The 13,040-nt window shown below is 37.5% G+C and overlaps 1 protein-coding gene across 2 annotated transcripts in view; it reads left to right on the forward strand.

Moving 5' to 3' along the window:
- Positions 1 to 13,040, forward strand: part of CERT1 (ceramide transporter 1) — a 71,447-nt gene that overhangs the window by 33,214 nt on the left and 25,193 nt on the right. For both annotated transcript variants that reach the window (XM_074165836.1, XM_074165837.1), the window contains exons 4-5: positions 11,742 to 11,849; positions 12,663 to 12,801. In XM_074165836.1, coding sequence (XP_074021937.1) covers positions 11,742 to 11,849; positions 12,663 to 12,801 — 247 coding nt within the window. The remainder of the gene's footprint in view (positions 1 to 11,741; positions 11,850 to 12,662; positions 12,802 to 13,040) is intronic.

Consider the following 13,040-nt stretch of genomic DNA (forward strand, 5'->3'; position numbering starts at 1 on the left):
TGTTTCACTTTGACCAGCCCAAACTTTCTTTGCCTGTGTGTTCCAGTTATGTTTCATAACAATCACTTTGGCTTTGAAAATAGATATTACAGTTCTCTGAATGCATCCTTATGGGGTGGAGGCCTGGGTATCTAATTGGACATGCTCTGAGCAGGAGGTGGTACTAGAGATATCTTGCAACCTAGTCATTTTGTCTGTGATAAAACCACATTTCTTATATAGAAGTTCAGTTCTTCCTTGCTCATGTCATAGTATTTTCTACTTCATAGCTAAAGGATTCCTCATTTCTGTCTTGAAACGATCCTTTTTTAACAAAGTGAAGTTTTGTTGCCTCAGTTTGCTGTTTTTCAGACTTTGTCAATAAAAGATCCAGTTAAACTCTGTTGCCATGAAGTTTTATTTATTGTTGCATTATTGTTGCATTATTTGAAGGTGCAGCTTGTACTCACTTACATTCCTGTTTCTACCTGCCCCAAATATGCTGAACAAGGTTAAACAGAAAGTATTAAGTATCTATTTCATGTGTTTAGTGGTAGTAGAAGGTTTGAGGAAATCTGTTGTGTAAACCTGCCATTTTGAAATGTAGAAAGTGCAAGGATTAGCAATAATAACTATTGAGGCTATACTTCCCATAATCTAATCAAACAACACATAGGACTTAAGGTTTGTGGAAGTGTATCTGATCTTCAGAGACTTCCTGGGCTGGTTTGTGTTTTAATTCTTGAAAAGAGGCCATCATGCCTGCTAGACACATATCTTCAACAGATCAGAAGTGTTTAGCTCACAGTACCAGTCATACATAGCCTCTCTTCTTGGAGTATCCGTGTGAGTAGACAGGTGATGCACCTGGAATAAAAACATGCTCCATTATTTGTTTGGGCTTGGTCATAAGAAAAGGAAGTCTGCAATATATGGCCTGAGGCTGCAATTAGAAGTAAAATTTGTGTGTCACCTGGGTGTAAAAGCTTTCTGCTAGCCTCATTGATTTATAGTGTCTCAATACAAAATGCTTCAAGAAAGATCTTTTTAGAGCCCTGTGATACGCAGTCTGCAAAGTTTTCCTTCACTGTCCTAGACTATGGTTCTGCAGCTTTGAGTCTGGAGTGGTTTTGGATGTAGATACCATAGCTTCACTTTTCTGCCATCTTTATGGCTGCTACTTTGTCATGCCTGAACTGGACTATATGCAAATTTATCAGAATATGAAGATCTGGTGGCAGAATATGCATTTTGTCACTGCCATGCAGAATGGGCCAGGAACACCTTGTCTTGCCAGTGGAGTGGAGTCAGGTTTTAATGTTTTGCAATTCAAAGCAGATAACAGCAAGAATATAGCCATTGTCCTTCAGTCCACCATACACACACTCCCGTGTCTGTAGGCAGTAGCGTCAGTGTTTCGGGCAGTTTGTGAACTGTTAACATGTGGATGACTTTCTCATCGTGAATTCTTCAGGGATATACCGCTGTAAGGAAACCAGCAATAGGATTGGGCTTCAGCAGTATGTAGAGAATATAGAAAGTAATTTAATCTAAGGACGTACATATTGAATGTGTTTCTGCAGTTGCCTGGACTTTTCATAGTATAGTGTGCAGATAAAGCACAAGTTCTTGCAGAAAGTGTTTTTACAAACCACAGTGGTGCTCTCACGAAATGAATCAGTTTAGTTACTAGAACACTGAGTTAGAATAGGCTACTAAACTAATTGTTTTATCAGTAGTACACTGTTCTGTAACTAATGTTCTAACTAGTGAGGAAAAGGCCTCAAGTTGCACCGGGGAGGCTTAGATTGGATATTCGGAAAAGTTTTTATACTGAAAGGGTTATTAAGCATTGGAAGAAGCTGCCCAGGGAAGGAGTTGAGTCACCATCCCTGGTGGTATTTAAAAGACGGGTAGACGTAGCGCTCAGAGATGTGGTTTAGTGATGGTTTTTGTCAGTGTTAGTTTGATGGTTGGACTAGGTGATCTGAAAGGTCCCTTTCAACCTAGGCAATTCTATGATTATTGCAAGGAGGGCTTTTGTGTTGCTACCCAGCACTGCACTGGTATCGTTTATCTTGTTCGTAGTTTTTTACCCCTCTGGAAAGCAGTAAGAACAAAACTGGTGATCCACAGCTTAATGTACAATCTAATGATGGCTGACAGTATTACAGTCTTGTATAAAACTGGTGATAACACCTTAAAGTCCAGAGCGTTTTGGAACCTAGATCCTTTGATTTGCTTTCTTCTGGTGCACCAGAAGCAGTCCTTTGTGAGCTGTTTTTCCACCAGTTTCTGGGTTTTCCTTCAAGGGCAGGGCAGGTCCTCTTATTATAGAGACCTGTGCTGTGCTTGAAGTTGTTTTTTCTATTGTCTTGCACAGAGGATGTTGGCTTTCAGCAAATAAAAGCAGTTTGATTCTTTTCGCGTGAATGAATAATGATCGGGGGGGAGTGGGGGGTGTTGGGTGTTTTTGTATTGGCAGATGAATTTAATATTCTTACTGATGTCTGTAATGTCAGGTAACACTTCAATTATCAAAAGATTAGCTTTCTGAAAGCTGTGTTGCATAAAACAGTTCTCCAAACTCCTAAGGAAGCCCACTTAAACTGAAGTGTTATGAATAGAGTAGGTAACTTATTTCAAATGGAATGTCTCTGTATCACTACTGTGTGCCTTTTTGTGGGTTTAGAAGGGTTTAACTAGAACTTTGTTTCTTCTGATGCTTCTCAAAGTGCATATGCATACAGTGAAAACTAGTTTGGTGAGAACCTACTTAATGCATACTCTGTACATGAAGAAATCCTGTGCCTGTTCATCAGGCTGGTATATAAACCTCCTTTTCACTGTAAGCTGTATGTTTGACAGCTGCAGACTAAGGCCTGAGCAGTTGAATGTGAAGAATAGTCTTCTGCACAGATGTACGGCTTGAGACAGAGGTGCCCAAATTTCTGTGTGTTACATATTAAATGCTCTTTTTTTAAAGCTAAATTATAATGAGCCTAACTGCTTCATGTTAAATGAAATTTTAAGAAATCTGTGGCTAAACATTTGTCAGAGGTTTTAATTTGGTGCTAATGACTGGGTAATCTTAAGTGGAAACTAACGTGTTGTTAGTTCCTTCACTGTTTTGAACTGGCTGAGAGATTATATTAAGAATAATTTCATCAATCTCTATTAAAACTTCTAAGTCACTGCTATTGTTTCAGTAATAGATGTCATTGTTACTTCTTACATACTGTGTGGTAAACCTTATCCTCGCTTAGCAATATGTCTCAACTGTAATTATAAAGGCTAAAGGTAAAACTGCTCTGTTTCTAATCGTCTGCCGAGGAAAGGAGGTTTATATGCACAGGGACTGCAGCAGAAACAGGGTAAGGGTTACTATTGGGCTTTGACCAATAGTAACCTTTAGTCATGTCTGTTTCCTTTTTGCTGTTTCCCTCTAGTGGTCACACAGGATATTGACCTGGGGAGTTTAAACCCATGACCTGCTAACTTCTCAAACACTTGTACGTGAATAAATTACCACAGAAGTAATATGGGGTGTATGAAAACTTAATTTGCGCGGTCCTGACCTGTTAGAAAACTGTGTCTTGTGGATACACTCCTGTGCTTCGGGTTGGTGATTCAACAACCTTTTGGAAATGGGCTGAGTTTTTATCCTTTTAGACATTCGGATGTGCCTTTTACTCGAAACTCAATCATACAGAGCTCTTAGCATAACCTAAATTTGCTTCTGAAGTTTTTTGAGGTGGGAACTGCACTATATATGCATATCTTTGCCTTTCTGTATCTGGGACTAGCTCTTATATCTAAACATTGGAAATGCTAATATAATTTGTAACTTTAGTGTTTTGGTTTTATCACATTAGACTTACTCTTGACCCACAAATTAACATGAGAATTATAGAATTGGGTAGTGCTAGTCTTTGTAAACCAATTCATGTTTTCGTTTTACTTTCTAAAAATGTTGGTACCTCCATTGTGTATCAGGTGTTTGACTTAGAGCGTGTTACTCAGGACTGCAAGATCCTGACATGCTCTAGGCAATCCTGCTTCAGCAGGGGAGTTGGACTAGATGATTTCTATGGTCCCTTCCAACTCTAAAAATTCAGTGAAATTCAGTGAAATATTTCTTATCGTGTAAATTCTTTTCTGGTTGTCATGCAGAACTGTTCTTTCTTTTTGTTTATATAGTTATCCTTTCAGAACTTTAAATTGATACTTTCTAGTCTGTTAATCTTTAGTGGGAAAAAAAAAAAAAGAAAAAAATACCTTTGGACGGAATTATTACCTAATTAGTTTGAGCTTAAGACACAGAATCTTTATGTTGCCAGATTGATGCATTGCTGGAAACAGGCCTAAAGCTGCTACTGATGGCAGGACTCTGTGTGCATAAAAAGCTTTTAAACCAGACTGGGCTTCATTTCTAAACAAACATAACTGGCACAAATAGAAGGACGGGTTTTATGAAACTTCAGCCCTGGACAACATGAGGAATCTGAAACTATATAAGGAACGTGACAAAAAGATGCATGTCCTGGGGAGCTCCTTATTTCATATACCTTTTTTTGTTCAAGTGTGTAATGGGTGCAGTGAGCTTCCCTTGGTTTTGAGGGAAGTGAGTGTTGACACCTGATAAAAACAAGGGCTACAGCAAGAAGGAAGTGAATAGGAAATAGGTTTTGGAAGTCAAGAAAAATGTGTTAGATTTGATAGGGTGTAAGATGCAAAACAAGCACTGTGCTGAAAGTAAACTCTTCTTTTTACCTACCTTTTCCCAAATTACTGTTCTAAGATTGCAGTTTAAGCTGAGCGTGTCCTCGTGATGTTCCTTTGGGTGTAAGATCAATTTTTCTTAAATATTATGTCAAACATAATATAGATTTACCCATCTTTGACAATTCCAACTGTCTTCATCCTCTGGTGCTTGCAACCTGTTGCATACTCAGGGGTATGCCAAGCATTTAACAGATTTCTATTCTGATGGCTGGCTGGATGTCTGAGGATTGAATGGAGGGGAAAATTTTATTACCATGTGTAGCAGTGACAAGATAACTGTTAACTGCACTAGGTGAACAAGAGATTAATGATCTTTGTGAGTTTTGGACAATCATTTGCTATGGTAATTTTTCTGTTTATTGATAAGCTTGCTGATGGATTTGTTCTGTGTTACTGTAAAGCTTTTTGTAGTCCCTTTTTTTCTGTGCAATTAAGAACCTTGCCTGCACCTATGCTTTGAATTCTAGGGTTTCTTGATATAAAAGTGTTTCTTCTGAATAAGCAAAGTGTAGGTTTCTCAAGTCCAGAACCAAGACTACCTATAGACTTGCAAAAAGTAACTTTCTGCAAAGGTGGAAAAAATCTCCAACTTTTCTGTTTAACCATGGTCTCTCCTTTGAAATCTGATTCTGGTCTAACCCAAGATTCTTTGGCATAGCACTGATTGTGGATGTGTTTTTCCAGTTCTGCACAGAGGTGATATTTAAGGTAGTGAAGTATTACATTAATAGGTTAAAAAAACAAAAACAAAAACAAACCCCAACAACCAAGTGTAGCACAAGGGAATTAATCCTTCCCTGCTGCTTTGAAGGATAAGTAAGATATTACTTACATGTCTTGTTACCTGTGAACACAGGGTGCAGTTCACTCCTGGTGGCTGCTGATGGGAGCCGGGTTATCCCTGTGTGCCCTGTCCCGGCTTTCCCTCCACATCCTTGCAGGGGAATGTGCAGAAGCCAGTCCCCAGCTGCTGCAGCAGGTTTCCCTGCCACCTCCTGGCTCCTCTGCCTGCTAGCACTTGTGCACCGTCCCTGGCAACACTCCCTTTAGAATTTTATACATAGTGATGATTTAATATAACTATTAAATGCAGTTTAACTATTGAGTAATTTTGTATAGCTGTTAAAAAGGAAGATACGGCAAGTGCTTGCAGCAGGATCAAGAGCTGTTCTGATTTTTAAAGGCACACTTGCACAAGGACTAGCCTTAAAACAAGACCAAGCAGTATGTGTTTGAATGAACTAATTATTTAAAATTTATGACTATACCTTCTAGCTGTCAAAGCATCAAAGCAAATAAGAATACTCACTTCAGTGTATTGGGAGCTGAGGCCAGAACATCAGTGCTTTTCCTGACAGTGTCTGGTAGCGGAATGGAGATTCGTAATTCTTGTGTAGATCTGGAGATCTTACTTCTCCCTCTCCTGACAGCCCAGATTCATAGAAGGTACAAATGTAGACTTCTCCCAGTCTTCCTATAGCCTCATGGCCCAACAGTATGAGCTGCTTTAGTTTTAATAGTCAGTATTCAGAGGAATGCTATTATTGTCAGCTTGGGTTTCGGTACTTTGGCTCAGGGAAGAGTATTATTCTATAAAATTACACTTTTACACAGTGGTTCCCAAGCACGAGGAGCAGGACATTAAAGGCATTCTGTTGCTCCCCTTCTCTGTGGGCTCTTGGGTGTCCTGGCTGTTCTTCATTTTGCTTTTGGAGTGGCTGCCTCTCCCTGTTCAACTTTTGTGGAATCTTAGCATTTAAAGATGTTGAATAATACTTGGTGAGTAGTTTTCCTGTGTACGTTAGGAGTTAAGAGAATTAATGGAAAAACAGTACACATCCATGTAAGTAAACATGGGTGTGAACTACGTGGATAAGGATTATCAAAAACCAGTCATTGGCCTTTAGTTGCCTCTTTGTCAGCATGCATTCTCTTCTTTCTGCAATTATTTGTGTTGATGCTGCTTCTCAGCAGAGAACTTTAGATTTTTGTTACTTAGATTGGACAAGTGAGTATGGCAGTTAGAATAGTCTTAGGGCTATATTGCTATGGTTTGAGCGACCTGGTTTAGTGGGAGGTGTCCCTGCCTGTGGCAAGGGGGTTGGAACTAGATGATCTTTAAGGTCCCTTCCAACCCAAACCATTCTATGATTCTAGTATTTTCAGTTTTCTTCTTATACTTATTTTTCAACTCAGAATTCCTGGGTTTTTTTCCACCTGTGCATGTAGTATGCTATTTACTATGGAATTGCAACATTTATCACTGTTGGAGGGAAAATATGACTACATCTCTTCACCTGCTTTTGCAGCTGCAAAGAAAGGTCATGTTAGAAACTTTTTTTCCTGCACTGTGCTTGGGAGGCCTGTAGGCAGGGAAACCATCATCCAGCTGCTGTGACCTGGATTGTGAAATTCCTATCTCTGCCTTCCTGCCGATAAATACCTCTATTTTGAAACTTTAAATTCCCATTGTCAGCAGCTATGAAACAATTGGAAAATCAGACCTATAGACATGTTAGTTGTATTTTTACCTTCAGTCCTTAGGACTGCCCTACCTGTGGTGTCTGTGGTGTTATTAATGCGTGCAGCCATCCCTAGGTAGCCCTTCCTTGGCTCATCCTAGCAGTAACACTTCTTTCTTCAAGTCTATGGTGAAACAAGTCTAAAAATTGTCCTTGGAACATAGTTGTTTCACCGAGCTTGTCTGCTTTGTCGCCACCAAATCTTTCATAATACCTTCTATCTTTTTCATTTTGTGTTTATACTTTTTTCTGCATTCTTGTTTTTCATAAGATATTGCAGTTTGATCTCTTGGATGTTTTAGCAGGATTTTTTCACAAATACTGCAGAGAACATGATTAGAGCCACTGTATCCTTCTGTTTCTGTATCATGTCTGTTTCATCACCTCCTCGGGTGTGCCATATGCCTAGAGGGAGGAGCTGCCTGCTGCTTGTGTTATGTAAAATAATAAATAATTTATAATGCTAACTGAAAATATCTGCCTTGGTAGACAAACATGATTTGAAGTGCTTGACAGGCACTAAGTTGAGACATAATAAAAAAAAATTCCTTGAAGACACGGGAGAATAATTTGCTTTGATTTATTTTTTTTTTTTTTTAAGTGGGGGAGCTTTCCCATGAGTCTGTGCTTTACTCGAGAGTATTACTGACCCACTTTAGGGAACCCTTAACTGTCGGATCAGTGTGAGCCATAATGGAGGTCTGCGATGTGATTCTGCAGATACTCAGCTATTTTACCGAAAGCAGCTTTTCTGATGTACTGCCTTGTTACTGATACCAGCAACCTGCTCCAATAAAGAATCACATGAAGCTTTGGATCATGTGGCTCTTTCCTCTCATCTGACATAACGAAAGGATTAATGGATTTTGTGCACCGCCTCAGAAAGCTGAAGGTGTTGCAATGTACTAACAAGTGCCAGTTTTAGTGTCGCTTTGAAGCTATGATGAACGCATGGAATTTCAAAGAACTGCATCTATGTAGTGAGCATGGTAATTTAGTGCTTGATGGTATGAATTGATACACCTACTGCAAGTTATTTTGCTTTCAAGCAGAGACTGTTAGCTTCTGTTGTATGGACTCTACCTGCTTTTCCAGTTTTTTTGTCTTGGGAAATTAAAAATTGTGCAAACAGAAGAAGTTTGTGTCTACATTCCTCTTCTCAATGTAATTGAGCATTTCTGCAGTGAATAGTTAATGATGATCTGCTTTGCAAGACATAAATGCGGCAGTGACCTGCTCTCTTTTAGATGTTGCGGTAGTAGAATGGTGGGGCTTTGCATGATGCCTGCTTTCATTGTTTGTGTTAAGCTGCTTGCATGTGTCTGCTGTGAGCTGGATGGCTTCTCTCTGCATCGGTTATAAAGGAATACTTATTTGTCAGAAGAAACAGAAAATAAGTATTCTTGATGTAATTTTCGTTTTTTCCCCATGGCTATTAAAACATAATTGTCTGAGGCAGTTTTGTGAACATGATCTGTAAATGCACATGCTTTCGATTCATGCTGTATGCTGTTTGGTCTGCTGTTCTGTCTGCTGAATTTGCTCCTTAGTGGCAAGTAATTAAAACCTAAATGCCTAAATGCTTTTTAATGTAGCACCTTTTTATTGGGAGGGTTTGCAAGCTGATAGCTGTATATGCTGTTTTGTATACGATTCTGAAACGTGGATGAACTGTTTAGTGGAATTTATTAATCACAAGTATAAATGACAGTCAAATAAATACACTGCTGAAAAGGTACCTTAAAAAATCAAGCTTACATATTGATATGGAAAGAAGCTTTTTTTTTTCACCCTCATTTTTTATTTTTTTAAATTAAGTGAGCATTGACTGTATGGGTAATATTGGAAGAGAAGTATTCACTTCAAATGTAGAGTATAAATCAGATTATCTAATTCTAAGATTACATCTATTGTTGTAAGTTCTAGAGTAGTACTATTCAGTTGTGACTTTGATTAAATCTTCAAATAGAGAAACTAAAAAAATCTCACTTCCTAAGCTTAAATCCAGGTTTTGCATATGTATGTCCTTCTCACTTAAAGGAGAAAGCGATCAGAAGATGTTTGCTGTCCTTAGTTAAAATGCTCTGGCATCAATGCAATGGATATTTTGGCTACATCTTTTAAAGTATTTAAGTCATATGCTGATGAAATGAAATTTTACCTTCTTTCTAGTGTGTACAACTTACAGAGAAAATAGAATGAGTCCCCACTGTCAAACTGACTGTAGTAAAAGCACGTTCAGAGTCATCTTAATATTTGTAGCATATGAATAAATAAATACTGACGTTACCTTCTAAAAAAAAAAAAAACCAAAGTTTTTTTAGATTTGCATTTAGAGAACATCTTAAATGTTTCATGCTTCAAAGTGTTGTATGACTTTTTTATAAAAATGCGCTTTCCAGTTTTATGCTCATTAAGCACTTCTGGAATGAAATAATGGTATAGCCCAAACTCTTACTTGTCCTTTTAAAAATCTTTATTCCTTTACCTACTTTGTTTCTACTTGTCAAGCCTTTGGAGGACTTAAAGTCCATAAAAAGAGCCAAAAGCCCTTATTTGAGTATTTGCAAAAAAACCTAATCAAAGCTTCATTATTTGATTTCTGTTATATTTAAGATTACAAACCAGTGAATTAAGGTTGCACTGAATTAATTTGCACTGAATTGCGTTGCAGTTCAAAATGTGGTCCAATATCCCAAATGCATTACCAAAGCTGGGTACACTGCTTAACACTTGAACTGATCTTCTAAAAAAGCCCCATGTGAAAAATTGACCTTTTAGCACTTTGGTTGATATGTTTATGTAGCTATTCCTCTACGATTCTTGCTCAGTATGAGATAGCTTTAATTGGTCATACTCATTTTTCAACTCTGCTTCTACTGTTGATACTTAATCCTGTTTCTTTTCTGTTTTCTCAATGCTTTCTTGTCTTCCACATCATTCTTTAAATGGGCCAGATTGAAATTGACTCTTGGGTCCTTCTTGCTCGGTTTTGTTAGATAATTTCATTTGGTCATGTTCATTCAGGTGTTATGTGGACAACTCTGGGACTTGCTTGTTTCTTTTCAATCACACCTTCATGTCTCCAAAACTGGGTTTTTCTGCCACTGCTCCTTTGTTACCCAAACATACATACTTTGTCCTGCATATTACAGTATTTTCCAAATCCTCTTGTTTTAACTAACACTTGAAACAACTTTCTCCTTGCTTTTAATACTCTTTAAGTTCCTTTGCATCCTAGTTTGTCAGCACTGTCTTGCCTTCCCAAAACCTGTGCAGTTTCCTTTTTTCCATAAAAAGTACAACAGCTAGAATTTTCTCACTGCTTCATGTTTGTTCTATGTAATTTTTGTCTCCCCTTCTCCCTGCCCCATAAGAATTTCTGTGCTACTGCAGAATTTCTTATTTCTGTCAAAAAGTATTTGACAGAATTTCCTATTTCTGTTTTTTACAATGTTGTCACTGTATACTTTGTCAAACTCATCTATTAACAGTATTTCAAATATTAACTCTGAACCATCTGTTTATTTCTTACATTCTCTTTCAGGGTTTTTCTTCTCCTTTGCCACACACAGGCCATTTACATTAACCTTTAGGGAAATATTTTTCTTCCAGTTCCTCAGTATCTGCTTTTGTTTCATATGTGAGGAAATTTGTCAAACTTGATATTTTTTAGATCTTTTTAATGTTATTTTAATCAAGAGATGTTTTTCTTCTTTTTCCCCACTACTTAATCAGTTACTATTATTGTTTTCTCCCTCTTGCTTTTAGTATCTCACCTTGTTTTAGGTAGACTTCTGTTCTCTGTAAAAAATAATTTGTCCTTTATAAAGAATTTTGCTGAAGAAGCCTGGAACAAGTGGGGAAAACAAACAAACAAAATGCAACAAAAAACCCCAAACAAACAAATTAAAAAAACCAACCCAAACAACTTGGTAGCAGTAATTGTTTTGTTTTCTATGATCTCTATTTTGTTTGCTTTTAAAAATAAAATGGCACTATATGAGTCATTGGAAGGATTGACTGAGGCTGGTTGTCTTCAAACTGAACCATGTTAATCCTCTGATTAATTGTAGAGTACTGTAGGTGTAGGTTTTTGAAAGCTGTGCAAAAGTTGCTTGGTAGGGATTTCATAAACCAAAATAGTGGATCATTGTCCCCTTTTTTTGAACTCTTAAATATACGTTGCCCTGTTCTTTTGGGGGCACATAATAGGTTGTAGGTAACTATTTTTTTAAGAACATTATGATAACAAAAATATAGATTGATGGTAACTGTACAGATGCTGCATCAGAATCTTAAAATACGCAGGCATAATTAGAGTTAAGCCCTTGCTGCTTCCTGAAAAGAAACAAATGGACTGGTTTCAGAGGAAATTACATTAATCTTGCTTTCTCTATTTCTTTTTAATAAAAAGCCTCAACACTCTAGTTTTGTGTGTGATTTGTTTTTTAGACTGAATCTGGCTATGGATCAGAGTCAAGTTTACGACGTCATGGCTCCATGGTGTCTCTTGTTTCTGGAGCAAGTGGATACTCTGCAACATCCACCTCTTCATTCAAGGTTAGAGAATAAAGTCATCTTAGTATTGGTGTGTATATAACACGTGCAACTGGAAAAGAAATTATTTATGTGAAGATTCATTTGCACTATGATAGAGAAAATACAAAATGCTGGGTTTACTGTAAGTGTTAGTAATTTATCATAGGATGATGAACAGACAATATAGGAAGCTCTCTCATGCCTCTGTGCAGTTGTCCCTTTTAAACTGGTGTCATCTTCCAATGGCAAGAAAAATCAAACCTGTGGGAGGATTTATTATCCTGTCCTAATTTAATCCTCAGAATATCAGGGCCTCTAAATGAAAAGGAATGCTCATTTTGTGATTTAATCAATAAATTGGATTAATACTGATTGACACATCCTTGTCTCATGTGGATAAATGTTTAATGTATGAACTTGGGTGGGCTGTACTTCTGGGAGAGCAGAAGAGGAGCAACATAGGAAAGGGGAGTAAAGATTACAACAAAGATCTTAAACTGGAGCTGACACTTTTCAGGCAAATAGGCATAAAGTTGGTAGCATGCAAGATCACATTTTTAATAACCTCTTGTTGAATGCTCTTATGTAGCAGATGCAGTCAAGACAAAAGATTGAGACCAGTGGACAAAATGAGTAAGGAACACTTGTATACAGTTTCTTACAGTCTTCTAACATTGACAGTATTTCATAGCTGCTGATATCTAAAATGACCTTAGTGTACTTGAAGTTGTTCTTCATAGCTGCAGAAATCCTTTTTTTTTTTTTTTATTTGTGCATTGAACTATCTCTGAGTATCTAGATGCATTTCAGGCTTTTTTTCTCTTGTGTTTTCAGAAGGGTCATAGCTTACGCGAGAAGCTTGCAGAAATGGAAACTTTTAGAGACATCTTATGTAGACAAGTTGATACTTTACAGAAATACTTTGATGCCTGTGCAGATGCGGTTTCCAAAGATGAACTCCAGAGGGATAAAGGTAACTGTAACTGAAAACTCTTATCTCAATAGAATTTAGCTTTTTTTTGCACAGTAATAACCCTTGAACTAGTTGCTATAGAATTTGATGCCATATAAATAAAATACGTATCTTAATTTTACTCTTTAGTGTAGGGATTGGTCGTAGGTATTTCTGCATAAACAGTGTTAACTACTTTCACTTCATTTCCATAAAACCCTGGTTAACTTAATATTGACCTGTAGCTGTCAACAGTACAA

Source organism: Numenius arquata, chromosome Z, assembly GCF_964106895.1.
Source record: "Numenius arquata chromosome Z, bNumArq3.hap1.1, whole genome shotgun sequence".
NCBI classification, from domain to species: domain Eukaryota; kingdom Metazoa; phylum Chordata; class Aves; order Charadriiformes; family Scolopacidae; genus Numenius; species Numenius arquata.